This window comes from Meleagris gallopavo, chromosome 23, assembly GCF_905368555.1.
Source record: "Meleagris gallopavo chromosome 23, MGAL_WU_HG_1.1, whole genome shotgun sequence".
NCBI classification, from domain to species: Eukaryota; Metazoa; Chordata; class Aves; order Galliformes; family Phasianidae; genus Meleagris; species Meleagris gallopavo.
The window spans coordinates 4,362,203-4,376,011 of record NC_139426.1 but is presented as its reverse complement, the minus strand read 5'-3'; the positions used below and the strand labels follow the sequence as shown (position 1 = coordinate 4,376,011).

General features: G+C 48.3%; 1 protein-coding gene across 3 annotated transcripts in view; it reads left to right on the top strand.

The window, feature by feature from the left end:
- Nucleotides 1–1,413: 1,413 nt before the first annotated feature.
- FBXO42 (F-box protein 42) overlaps nt 1,414–13,809 on the top strand; it is a 39,165-nt gene continuing 26,769 nt past the window's right edge. The window contains exons 1-2 of one of the 3 annotated variants that reach the window (XM_085242240.1): nt 1,414–1,592; nt 11,498–11,764. In XM_085242240.1, the coding sequence (XP_085098366.1) occupies nt 11,515–11,764 (250 nt within the window). In that variant the 5' untranslated portion in view covers nt 1,414–1,592; nt 11,498–11,514. Of the gene's footprint in view, nt 1,593–7,878; nt 8,159–11,497; nt 11,765–13,809 lie in introns of those variants that run through there. The other 2 variants (XM_085242237.1, XM_085242239.1) reach the window with 2 other exon arrangements.

Sequence of the window (13,809 nt, the reverse complement as noted above, 5' to 3'; positions counted from 1 at the left end):
TCAGCAGGGTTTACCTCTCGCTGCAACGCCTGCAGTCAGTCCAGCAGAGGGGCTGTGGCTGCTCCCATCACAGCACCTTCAAAGCCTGGCAAAGCTCTAGCCGGAGGGTAGCTTTGATTGGGGTTTGTTTGGGTGCTGAGAAGAGAGAAACTCATTGAAGTGTGTGTGATTCTGTCATCCTTACTAATCTTACTTTACATTTCAACCCTCTCAGTGCTTGCATCATCCTGAGCAGCAGGAGGGATAGCTTCAACACAAAGCCTTCAGTTCTCGCTAAAGACTCACTAGAATCATCGAATCATTAAGACCTCTAAGATAACCAAGTCCAACCATCAAGCATCCTATCATGCTCACCAAATCACATCCTTCACTGCCACATCTCCGCATTCCTTGAACATCTCTAAGGAAGGTGACTCAACACCTTCCTAAGCAGCCTGTTCCAATGCATCGCTACTCCCTCTGAGAATAAATTTTTCCTAATATCCATCTTGAATTGATGAGGCTTCCTTCAAAGCTGAGCTGTTTGTCCCACTTTTCACATGCTCACACACCACTCCCAGCTTTGAAGGACACAAATGTACAGGGATCAGCTCTGCAGGGCATTGATCCACGCACTACAGACTTCAATGCCTCTTCCAGCACAAAACAGCAAGGTTCAAACAGTGTGTTAGAGCAGCCTTCCTTTCTACCTTAATCCTGTAAACTTCCTCAACGCACCAGATAGACACCCCACCTATGAGCTGCAGCTTGCTAGCAGATAACAGGTAGCTTCCTACAAACTTCAAGCAGAGAAATACACAGACTGTGGTGAGCCCTGGCTCCTGCCCCATAGCAGCCTTCCTTTCCTCTGGCATCTTGAAGGCAGAGAGGGGAAAATTGGAATCCTCTCGGTAGTTTTGCAGAGGGATGCTGTCTGTAGAAGCAAGAGGGGCACATATGGTCCTGCAGCAGCTCTCACTGATGTCCTCATCCTCAAATCTCTGTTCTTTTGGCTGAGGCCTGAAAGCCTGGGTGGGGACAGCCCTGTGGGTCACACAGGAGATGTGGAACTGCATAAGGATGGGAGGAAAGGTTGCATCGTCAGGGTGTTCTTACCCATCCTCTGGCTTTTTCCAAAGGGAAACTGAAGCTGTGTTCTCCAGCAGCTGGTGCTCTGCCAGGCCTCGCACAGAGCCACAGCCCAGGAACCGCCCTGCCACTTTTTCCTCACAGCTGCCCTCCTCTCCCAACATGGCGGCCTCGCCTTGCCTCCCCTCCCAACATGGCGGCGGGACAGCTCACGCCCTCCCTTGAAACGCACTCAACATGGCAACCCGCTCCCACCACAGAAACCTCACTGCCGCGAGGTTTGACCTTCCCAAGATGGCGCCACGCCCCACGTGACTATTTGCTCTTCCCTATTCCGTGATCACGTGAGACAGGGCCGGGTGGCGCATGCGCAGTATCATCTCCGCCGCGGCCAGAGCGGCGGCTGCCGCGGCGCTGAGGGAAGATGGCGGCGCCGGTGCGAGCCGTCACCGGGGCGACGCGGCGGCTCCGGCACCGGCTGCCGTGAGGGCTCGGCTCGGCCCGGCCTAGGCCCGGCCCAGCAGGTGAGCAGCGACGGCAGGGCGGGAGCGGCTCCTCTTCGGATGAGCGGCCCCTTGGGGCGGGCCGGGCCCTGTGGGGGGCGGTGGGCGAGCGTAAGGACCCCGTGTGGGGCCGAACCTCTCGGTGAGGATCCTGTGTGCGGCCGAGCCCGGCCCGGTCGGCGTCCCTTTATTTAGGGAGGGGTATTTAGGGCAGAGCCTCCATTTCTCGGGGTGTTGTCGCTGTGTTGAGGTCTCCCTCCTCAGCCCCTCGTTGTTGAGGGGCTCCTTTGGGGATCCACAGCCCCAAAATGACGGTCGGGTGATGCTGAGCTGTGCCTTGTTGTTCCTTGTCCCCCGAGGGGCACTGAGCTTTATCGGTGCCAACACAAAGGTGAGCCTCAGCCAGGCTCCCAGAGCAGTAAATAACCGTGAATTCCTATGCTGGGCAGCTCACACCTCGCATCGTGTTGTGCTCTGAGTCCCTTCCATGGAGGCAGCCTCAGCTCCGCGTCGCTCCCCATTGTCTCGCTGCTGGTCCAACACCTCCTGGTGTTGGCAAGGCTCTTCTTGGTCGCTGCATCCCCACAGAGCTGTGTCCCTGCGAGGGAAGGGCCCTGCTCCAGGTTTCGGAGCTCGGGCTTTGCGTTTCTAGAAGCTGGGAGCCAAACTTAATTCGTGTTGAGAGACAGAACAAAAGAGAAGTCGGGGAAGCCTTGTTCAGCTGAAATGCATCTGTAGTATGGTGAAAGATAGGGCTGTTTTGTGTTTGTAAGATAACTTACTGTGTGCTGGGGCTGTCATTTGTATTCAAATGGATTTAATTATTGGTAGTGAGACTTATGCTACAGCTGGGAGAGCTTTGGCAGAAGAGTTGTAACTATGTGTGTGGACAGTTAGCTTTGATCTTGGTAGAATTCTTCCCCTTTATACTACAGGGCTGTGAATCTGCTTAAAATGCATTACATCTGAGATGCTGCTGACCTAAATTTGGAACCCGAGTGTAATGACAGAGCAGCCACCTCCCATCATCACTTGCATCCTGGAGCCTGGATCAATACATTACATTGCAGGTGGCCTTGCAAAGCTCTGGACTGCTGATGATGCTGCAGTGTTCTCACAAACGTGCCCAGCAGTTCCAGCCTGGGCTCAGGGAATTTGCTCTTCTGGAGAACCAAACCTCTGAGCCAGGTGTTAGCAGTGAGTCTCTCCCAACTTTACAGCTATTCTCCCTTTTCCTTATTCCTTGAGTGCTCATTTCTTCTTCCTTTTCCTTACACTTGTGCTGGAGCAGGGAGAGAATGCTGCTGCTTTCCCTTAGGCTGTGACCCTCAGTGTTCCCTGGGGAAATCTCCTTGAATTTCTCCAGTGCAGGTAGCCTGAACAAATCCTGGGTGATTTTGCATAGTGAAGATGTCTGTATGTTTTTCTTCTTGTGTCACCTGATAGTTATCTGATAGGTGGCTCCACCCGAGCAGCAATTTTTCCACAGTGCCAAGTGAAATTCTTCATAAAGCACCTGAGAGTGAAAAGCAGCATACAGCACAGTTGTGTTACTGCACTTCTTTACATGTGTTGCTTTATTCTCATCCACAGCAGCACGTGGAACTTGAAAACAGAGCTCATTTGAGCCTGTAGTCACTGGGGCTTCAATTTTCTCCATTTGGCTGCTGGAGAAACCTGAGAATGCTTCATGTTGACACAGGGATGCTCGGTTCCCTGTGCTTTCCCAGCACATGATTGATTTTTAAATGCACATTTTCAGGGCTTCCAAGGGCTGTGGGGCTGCAGCTCAGCCTGCTCTCTTTGCTGCCAACTTGAGCCATTTCCACAGGATGTGACTGAGCATGTCTGGAAAAGGGTTCCCACTTTCTGTGTAAACAGAGCTGTGCATCCGAGGGAAGTTCTTTTCCCTGTGTATTTAGGCTTTATTGTACAACATCAATTCAGGCTTTGCCCTTACACGTTTAGAAGGTTGAGCACAGATAAACCAAAAGCCCTTTGCTTCTGGATCAAGGTGTGGGGTGAGGACATCTACAGCAGCTTGTGGGAGACATCAGAGCCAGCAGGTTTGGTCCAAGCCCTGATAAAAGCCTTTGAGAAGAGGACTCTGGTGATGTGCTTGGTGAGTGTCGCTCTGGATGCGAGGTGTATTCCTGACATGAGGACTGTGTGCAATTCAGATATCTCCTGCTTCCTGTCGTGCTTTGAAATTCAAGTCAAAATCCCTTTCAAACTTGCTTATGCCTTAGATAAAAGAAGAGCAGGATGACATGGATGTGTCGAAAACTGCGGCTGGAAACTTGGGATTGTGCAAGATGTAAAAATGCGGTTCTTGCCTTCAGGAGCTTGCTATTTTGGGAGCTGCACATGTTCTCCTAGAGCCTCAATTAATTCACTTTGGATTGTGCTGCAGAGTGTGTTCACTTCCCCATTTCTATGGCAATTTAAAAAATATTTATCTTTGCTAGTTAAACACCGACTGAAATATCTGTGAATTAAACAAAAAGCATTCATTTTTCCCCTCTTGTCCACTATTTGTGGCTCCAACAGGCTGTATCTCTTCCTATGTTTTAGAATTGCTTTGAAATGCTTGTCTGGCTTTTTCTGTTCTGTGCTGTGCTGGGTTTAATCTAGTTTGGGGTTTGAGGGTTTAAAGTGAGTCCATAGAGTTTTTTTGTAGAAGCAGCTCATACTTTCTGCTCATGTTGGTTTCGTCTCATTCCAGTTTCTGCTGGTCTTACCAGATGCTTTTAAAAGTGAAGTGAGTGCAATATCATCACAATTGTGCCAAAAACAAATGAGAAATCCAAAGAGCAGCAGCCACTTTTGTACCATATGGAGCTAAAATTACTGAATCCAGTTCCTCGTGCGTCCGTCGAGCAGCCACCTTTAATCTGTCACTTTGAATGCATACCCTTCCTGCATTTGTCTTTAGGCTGCCTGTTTTTTCCCTGTTGCAACAGAGGGAGAAAAGCCTTTGGGAGCAGCAGTGGCCCATTCTGCAAATGTGGGCTGGGGGAAGCCAGGCTGCGTTTGGGGTGTGAGGTTGGAGGTCTGCAGCAGGGGGATGAGGGTGAGCTGGCATCACGAGTTCCTTGCATTTTGAGTTGCTAATGTGCATTAGGCATCTGTTTCTTGTCTTTTTTCATAGAATTTTCAACGTGGTATTGCTAAGCCTTGGTGAACAGACTTGATTTGCTGAATCTCACAGCATGGCATGGCCAGGTAGCTCATCTCAGGAGCTGCAGGAGGTGAGCGTTGCTCAGTGCTGTTGGATGTCCTCAGCCCTTGCGTGCTAGCAATGATGACAGCATTGCATCAGCGTGCTCCTGTGCAGTTAGCAGCAGGGCTGAAAGCTGCAGATATTGATTTTAAATTAAACCTTGGCCACTGAGCCTGCAGTAATATGTGGCTTTTTCCAGAGCATCCTTTTATTGGCCTGAAAGTCAGTACCACTGAGCTCATCTTCGCTTCAGAGGAGATGTCTCAGGGCTGCTCATCACTTGATTTCTTAGCGAGCAGAGGAACGTTGTGCTTTGTACAATTAGGCTGCAGGGTAGCTTTGCTCTGTGCAAACATTAAATCCTTCCATTCCTCTGACAAAGAGCACTTGGGGGACACCAGAGGTTGGCACGTGAGCATCTGCTCAATGGGTTGCCCTGCAGCAAACCTTGCCTTCACCAGCATTCTCATTGTCCTGTGCAGGCTTTTTGGGCACGTCAGGCATACGAGTGGGCTTCTAGATGTCTTGAAATACAGAAGTGATGCTTCTGTTGTGTTTTCAGGCTTATTTTTCATACGTTCAAGACACGATTGGTTTTTAGGTGTGGTTTCCTAATGGCCCAGCTGTACGTTTGTCTGAAATCTGTGTATGAAATCTGTGTACAGGCTGACCAGCGTTAGAGATTCAGTAGCTTTAAGGGATGTCAGGAGAAGGGAGGCAGCACTGTGCTGTTTTTAAGGCTTTCTCCTAAATAATTAATTTAACAGCAGTTCTACAGGCACTGCCTGCGAGCTCCTGAGCTATCTTAAGAAAGCAGGGAGATGGCACTTACTCCCAATATCTGTTCATGGACATTATCAAGCAAGATTTTTTGCTGAGGAATCATTGCAGGCACTTCTGGATAAGTCTTGAGCATCGTGTCTGTTGGGTGGTTTTGTCTGCGCTGATAAATCCTCAGGCAGCATGTGATACAGCAACGTTTTCCTGGATGATCTTATGATGTATTTTCAAGTCTCAGAGCCTGTTGTTTGCTTGCTTTGGGATCATTCTTATTTTCTGGCTAGGCAATTTGCCTTCATTTTGAAATTCTTTTTATCCTCAGGTGAGAATTAATGTAGTTTATGGCTTGCAGGGAGCCAGCAGAGGGAGTACATGAGCGTAAAACACCACTTCTTCACAAGAGCAAGTTTAGGATGATTGTGATTAGAAAATTAAGAGCAAACCTGGACACAGGTAGTGCAGCTGATCCCTGCAACCAAGCAGAACAGTTTTCAAAAGTGGCCCAATTTGGGTTGAGGTTGCTGGGGTGGTCACTTAGTGCCTGGAGCCCAGCTGGGATCGGTATCAATGTTCTGGTTTTTGGCTGGGGTGAGGGAATGCTGTGTTGCTGAGATGTCAGAGGTGGAGGTGTGCAAGCAGCAGCCTGCATTTTGTATCAAGGGATGGCATGTAGAGGGCTGGATTGCCTTTTAACCAAAGGTTAACTGTGTTTACTGCCCAGCATGGTTACGTTTGGGGTTTGTTGGCCAACAGCACATGCATGAGCTCCAGCAGCTGCTTCTGTGCTTTTCCAACCATCTCTCCCCTCGTGTAGCTTTCAGCAGGTTTCCCACAGCTTGAACTAGTTTCAGGTTAATAACACCAGCAAAAGAAAACCTTCAGTCACCTTTGCTGTGGATGCCTTTGGCTTTTTGAAGATGGGATATTTGAGTTCTCCACTTGCTTAGCGGCTTTCTGCAGCGAGGTTTGGCCCTGCTGCTTTCCTTTCGGTCTGGTTCACGATTGATGAACATTTTATTAAGCTTTTAAGCCAATTCTGATGCTTCTGGTTTCCTTCTGTTTATCCCATTAACAGATTCTAGTGACACGTTTTACCACTTGAAGCGTGCTGTTATTGAACAGCACTGCTTCCTCTCATTCACGTGCTAAGTGAGAAGTGTACACAACATGTTCTGTTAGGTTGAAATCCAGAATGAACCTCAGGTTTTCTACATCACTTTCAGTGCTTTAATTTTGTAGGAAGATAGCTTAGGCAGCTGTCATGGAGTTAACAGCAGCATAATGTTGGATTTGCATGCAGAGCCCTTACAACAGCACTGGTTTCCAGGCAGGGCGTGCAGCAGGGAGGTGGTGGCATCAAGAGGGAGAGATTGGCATTTTGCAACTTGCAGATGGAATTTAGGAAACCTTTCTCTTTAGAGCTGAAGTCTGATATGGAGGAAAAGACAATTTCCTGTTGAAAAGCATCTGAAGGGGAAAGGCAGAGCTTCAAAGAGCTGGGAACTGCCTGTTCAGTGGGGACGAAAAGCAAAGGTTGGTGCAGGTGTCTGCAAGGTCTCGCTCATTCATCCTTCCAGCACTGCCATGTTAGGTCGGATGCTGGTGGAGCAGTGCAGGCAGGATATTGCTCATTGCTTTGTTTCCCACTGGCTTTTTTTTTTTTTTTGCTTAAAATCTGCTTCTTTTCTTTTTTTTTTTCCCCACTTGTCTGGCAATTGATTTTCAAGCAGGTGGGCTCTCACTGGTGCATGTGTCTGAGGGCTCGGAACAGTGTGTTATTTTATGCTCAGTGCTTGGTGCTAACAGAACAAAACGATATCCCTACCCCAAATCACAGGCAGTTAGCACTGCTGATCCCGTTAATCATATGAAGCAGGGCTGGTGGCTGTGGGGTGAGTGGTGTTGGCAGAAGGGAGGGAAGCTGCCATCCCAGCCCTTGGTGCCGTGGCTGCTCAGGAGCCCTTGGAGCCTTGTTTTGGACTGGCTAAGCAAATAAGCCCAAATGCTCTTAATGTCTCTTAAACACAGCTCTGCTGTGCGGATGGGGCTGGTGACAAGCAGAACAGGCCTGCCAAAGTATGAGGAAGTGTCTGTAGCAGGTTGGCTCTTCCACCCCTAAATTAACCCTGTAGCTACTGATTGCCAAGCGCAATTAAATGTTCTGCAGAGTCCCTTTCTCCTTCCAACCAAAGCAGTCAGCCAGGGCTGGGCCATTTAACACACACCTTGATTTTTTTTTTTTTCCCAAGTGAGAACGTAGCTTCTACAATTATGTTTGGATAACGAGTTCTTTGTGGCATGTGAAAATGAGCATTCCCTTCTGAGTAACGCACTGTGACTCAGTACTATTGCATGACTGCTTATTTTCATTCAAGAGCTTGTTTTCATTCAAGAACTTTCCCTTTGGAGGATTTTTCTTTTCCTAAAATCTGTTGACTTTATAAAAAAGAAGTTGTCAAAAGCTCTGCGGGTTCGGGCACTTCTGTGACAGCTGAGCAGAGGAGGAGGGATCTCAGGATGGGAACCACCAATGCAACCCACGCCTGTGAGTTGGGGTCTTTGGGACCAGGAGTGATGCCTGCAGGTAGGGAAACCTTGCTGTGTCAGGAGAGGTTTTGCATGAGCAGAGTTCTTGCTGCCTTCTGCAACCAGGTTCTGGGAGCTGTTTTCACTTGGCAGTTTTCTTGTCTGCAATTCACATTTCTTCTCTGTCTGTTCCACTGCAGTGGCTAATTATTTTAGCAGAATAAAGAGCAGGTTCTTAAGTAGATTCAGGAGGGGAGGGAAGGGGTATTGAAGTGCACAGAGAGGAGGAAAAGAGTTCTAAAATGTTTTGCCAGCTGGCAGGGTAGCAGCTCTTAGGATCGGTCAGGCAAATGGGATCGGTGCTGGCAGAGCTTGGCTTCGATCGCCCTCTGAGTGTTTCTGTATGCATTATTTTAAGCAGTTGAGATCATTTGGTAAGGCTTCAGGCTGACTTTTAAATGCTCTGAGATGTCTGTCCTCCTGCAGTGTAAGGACTGTCCCCTGGGCTGGGGGTCTGTAAGGTGCAAAGCACAGAGTGATGCTTTGGGGCGCTTCGCAGCGATCAGGCAAAGCAGACCAGGGCTGTGGGATGATTCATTGGCAAGTGAATCAAATTGCACGTGCTTTTTGATGAGACACAGCTGTGCGAATCACTTTGTTGCTTTTTCAGTGCTGGTGTTGCTTAGATATTAATTTTAGTCTGTGTAGAAGCTGCAGTCCCAGCTCTGCACAAGCAGAGAGCATCTGGAGAGCTGCTCTGCCCTTGGGACAGCTAGCAGTGCTACTGACATGGGATTTTGTCCTGTGGCTGTGCTGATTAATTGTCAGTAGGAGCTGGTGGGATGTTTGAGCTTTGTGGCCTTTTTGCTTTAAGGCAAGGTTACAGCACAGGGCTTTTGCTTCTATCACTGTGGAAGGTGAGTGTTGCAATCTGGGGTCATTCCCAGCTCCCTGGTCTCACGCCCTATAAACAAGATCCACATCCATGGCAGGTGAAGCTTGGTGCCCAAATATCCCTTCCACTTGTCTATTGGGAGCTGAATTCATTTCTAATCTTGTTCTCCTTATAAAAAATAGCACGTTGTGGGTGTGAACTTGGAGGACGGTTATTTGTTATGCTCAGATGCTTAGGAAATGAGGATTTAGCTAAGTGGATGCATTTGGGTATAATGATATAAAGTGGTCTGGTAAAGCTGTAATGAAGTCCTGAACACTCTGCAGTCATTTTCATTTCAGTTAAGGGAAGGCAGAGGAATTTCCTTGCTCTCCAGAGAACAGGCTGCCATCCCGATGCCCTGCCAGCTTCCTCTTCAGCCTGCTTCCTGTAATTCTGCAGCAAGAATGTTGGGATTGCATATGTGTATTTAATGAGCATTACAAAAAAGATGTCTGGGAGAGATGTGCCCAGCAGGAAGCTGTGCTGGGAAGCAGAGTTGGGCTGATTTTAACTGTGGTGTCATGCACTCTGCCTGTGGGTGCTGCTTGCTGTAATCTCCATCCTTTGAGACCGCTGTATCGATGCTGGCACGTGTGGCATCCCAGGAAGGATAAAAACCATCTCTGCAGGTCCAGGTTTGTTTCCTTATCTTCTTTCTTAGGGAAGCCTTTCACAGCTAAGCACCACCGTCAGACACAGGGCCTGTTCACCTTCTGCAAAGCGTGGGAGACCAGGCAAGGCTGCCTGGAACTTCTGCACCTCCAGGGATGCACAGATACCTGCAGATCGCAGGAGAACACCAGCAGGCTTCCTGCAGCTCCTGCCTTGGCAAAGCAGGTGCTCTCCTACACTCTGAGCTGCTTGCACACAGTTTGTCTTCCTCCAGATCTTGCAGTAAGATCTGTGTCTGTGATTATTCTGTGTGCTGGAGCTCTAGAGGATTGAAATTGGGATTTGATAATTGGGTTATTTATAGTTGAGGGGGAAAAAAAACTTTCCTAGGAGGGCATCCATTCTTGCACTTCTCAGCTGACATCCTCCAGTAGGTTTTGCACATTATTTAAATAGTAAATAAAAGCTGCTGGGAAATGCCCACCACCATAATCTTTGCTTCTGAACCTTTACAACAACAGATTTCTTGTGTGAACCTATTGAACCAAGACTTACGTTCAGTTTTGTCACCCCCAGGTGTCCCATTGTACCTGGTCTGGTTGTGTTCCTGTTTGCTTTTCCAGCACATAAGACAATTCTAGGGTGTCTGGTGCTTTCTGTTCCCCATTTGCTGCTCTGGTTTCCTAGCTGTAAGGCTTTTGCTTCCCCCAGCTTGGGCATGACTCAGGGCTGTGAAGCTGGGAGCCTTTGCTTGCCTGCAGCACTGCATAAAGCTGGAAACGATTACCTGTGCTTGCTGACTGTTGATGCTATTGTTTGGAAAGGACCCAACTCACTATTTTTTTGTTAGTTTTGTTAATTTGTTTTTAGTGCAACTCTCCTTGTTTTCCTTAATCTTTGGGAATTTGTAAATTATCTGCTGCGTAATGCAGTTTACTGATGGGAGCAGCACTTTTGTCAGAGTGTTTCAGTTTCAGGCTCTCTGTCATAGCATTGACTCTAAGAAGGATTTCTGACATTGGAAAGCTTGCAGAGCATCTGCTAGCACAATAACTGGAAGTTTAATTTTAACTTGGTTTCTGCTGAAGGTTGACAGCCCCTCAGGATTTTCTGAAGCTGCTTCATCAGGGAAGCTGCCAAAAGTGGAGTGATGCTGCCTACTGCCATTCTTCTGGTGGTGGATTAGTTGTCACAGTGAGTTGGAAGGCAAAACCAGCACCTCTTCCTGAAGTGTGGGGTTATTTCCTAGAAAATAGGGTCTGGGGCTTTGCTTTGCAGCAGCTGGCATGGGTTTGGTGGTCACAGCCTATAAACCATCCAATGAGCCAAACTGCATGCAGCTGCTCCTTAAGATGGATTTCCTTCGCTTTGTAGTTCTGTCATTGTTACCCAGTAATGTTACATGTCTTGAATGGCTGGAGATTTAATATTTCAGCCTGTCATCAGCAGTCAGTCCTGCTCAGTGGCCAGACAGTGGCATGGCACGATTGGATTACAGTGGTTCTATCAGACTAGATGATCTTAGTGGTCTTTTCCAATCTTAACCATTCTGTGATGTTTGCTGCCCCAGCAGAGGTGAGTCTCCTTGCTTTGATGATGGTGGTGGTTGAGCATTTGTTTGGAGCCTTTTGTCCACGTGCAGGGGAGGCTTGGTTGTGAGCTCATTCTGAAGCAGTGTGCAGCCTGTTTCAGAGCCCTGCAAAAACCACGTCCTTGGTTTGGAGCTTCCTGGTGCAGTGCTTTGTGTAGAGCAACGTGCAGGGCTTGCACGTAGTGCACAGTTTATATTTCTGATGCTGTTGAGTTTCTTTTGGTGACCTCAGTGTTGTCTTTTTTCCCCACCTGAAGCTGTGAAGTGGAATGCCATGGCCAGCTCCTCAGACAGTGAAGATGACAGTTTCATGGCCGTGGATCCAGAAGAAGCTGTGGTCGAGGGGACAATGGAGCAAGATGAGGAGCCACGTGCTGAGCTGGAGGTGGAGGAGCCCAGGCATAACAGATCCATGTTGGAGCTCCCCGAGGAAGTTTTGGAGTATATCCTGTCCTTCCTTTCCCCCTATCAGGAGCACAAAACTGCTGCCCTTGTCTGCAAACAGTGGTATCGACTAATCAAAGGTACAAACAGCTGTAGTGAGAATGCATTTATTGTGATTGTAGGAACATGGATTTGTATTCCAGCTGCTCTGTGTTTCGCTTTAAACTCACCTGTTGTTTTCCACTTGAACTCAGAAATTGTATTTCAGCAAAGTGTCTGAAATCAGCAGACACTGTTGATTCCCTTGCTGAAGCATTGCTGGTAGCTCTGGTGCTGCAGAACAGAGCTGGGTATGCTCTTTTGAAGTAGGAAAAAGCAAAACCTCAAGCCCCCTACAACAACGTTGCTCACTTATTGCTGTTTGTGAGCACTACCTGTATGCTGCCACCATTGACCCTGCAGTCAGCCTTCTCCCCTGGCACGTGCACAGCAGACCTCCATTCCCTATACCCCATGTGTAATGTGGCTGTAGTTGTGCACTGTCTGCAGCTTGCTCAGGAATTACATTCCCAAAGTCTGTGCTTTTGGTTGGAAACCAAACAGTGCCTGGTTCTTACAGATCTGCTGAAGATAAGTGGCAAAGTATAAACTGCATCTACATTAATACAGATCTACATATTCAGATTTTCTGAAAGGGTAGCAGCTCTGAGATACAAATGCTTCACTGTGCTTCTGTGCAGCATTAATTCTGAAGCCTAATGGGGATATTTTAGTGCTGTATAGATGTGATACAACAAATAGTTTTGCTAGGATCCTTGTGCAAACTCTGCCTCTTAGCTCCCAGTGTTCTGAACACACTGGGTGATTTCTGCTACCTTGGACTGTTGACCATGCAAGTTTTGCTAGCAAGCTTCATAAAAACAGGCAGTTTGAGAGAAAAACCATGGTTAGATCTGTGGGAAATTAGTCAGGTTGCTGCACTTGGGCAGCTTGTTTCTTCTGGAACATGCAGAACAGGTGTCAAGTGAGAAATGTCTGCATTCTGCCCCTGGCTCTGCATACAGTTGGCAGGTGTGTGGGGCGATGTCTCAATTGTGGCCTTGTTGCACATGTGAGGCGTTGCTAAGATTCCAGGGATTCTCTGCTTTGCCCAGTGTTTAACAGGCTTGAACAAAAACACAGCTACCTCACAAGTAAGCATTGCACCATTTCTTTGGCATCGTTTTGGGTCAGTGAATGCGCAGTGCTCTGTTACTGCTGGCTCAGCAATCTGCATCCTCTTGCTGAAAAGTTTTCAAGTGTCCGTGGCCTTGTGTTGCTGCTTTCTCACACATCCTTGTTCCTGAAGCAGCCTTCAGAGGTGCAAAGGATGCAGCTGGAATGAGCCAGCACCCGGTGAGTCACCCCAAAAGAGGCTGTGGGAAACATCCCTGAAGTGCAGGGAGAGGGAAGAGCAGCCTGTGGCATTACAGAGTCGTCCATCTGGAGCCTGCTGGGTGGTGCTGGGCAGCTGCAGTGTTTTTTACGGTGCATATTGCTAACCTGTGCCCTGCAAAGCAGAGAGGTCACTTGAGGTAAATGCCCAATCTGTTTTCTTCTGGTTAATTTTTCCTGTTTGTCAGGATGCATCTGCTTTGAACCCTATGGTTCAAGTTAGGTTTCCCACATGTCTCTTGGGGACCGGCTGCTGGAGGACCCACGGCTTCATTTTTTAAAACTTCCTGCTGTGTATCCCGGAGTGTAATTTCTCGCTGGGGGTGTTCCTGGCACAGGGCATGCAGTAAGCAAACTCCTGGGAAAAATCTCAGCAGGTTCCGGTGCCTCAAGTGCATTTGTTGCCTGTGCCCAGCCTCCAGCAAGGAGTGATGCAGCCCTGTGACACCAGGGCACAGCAAGACTCAGACCAGCTCAGATCTGCATGCGATCATCGAAAGCCTTTGCTAGCAGCCAAGCACTGCAGCTAAAGCAGAATCTGCTCTGTGTGCTTTCTCAAAACCAGTACTTTGCTGCACATGCACGAAGGGCTGCGTTTTCTCCCCGTGTACCTGCACAGAGCACTTTGAGGCAGCAGGGATGTGGCTGAGTGGTGAGCAGATGCTGTGGCCACAGAGCATCTGTTGAGCTGCTGCAGTCAATCGGCAGCGGGCCACTTTCTTCCCACAGCAACCAGCTTCTGACTTCTCAG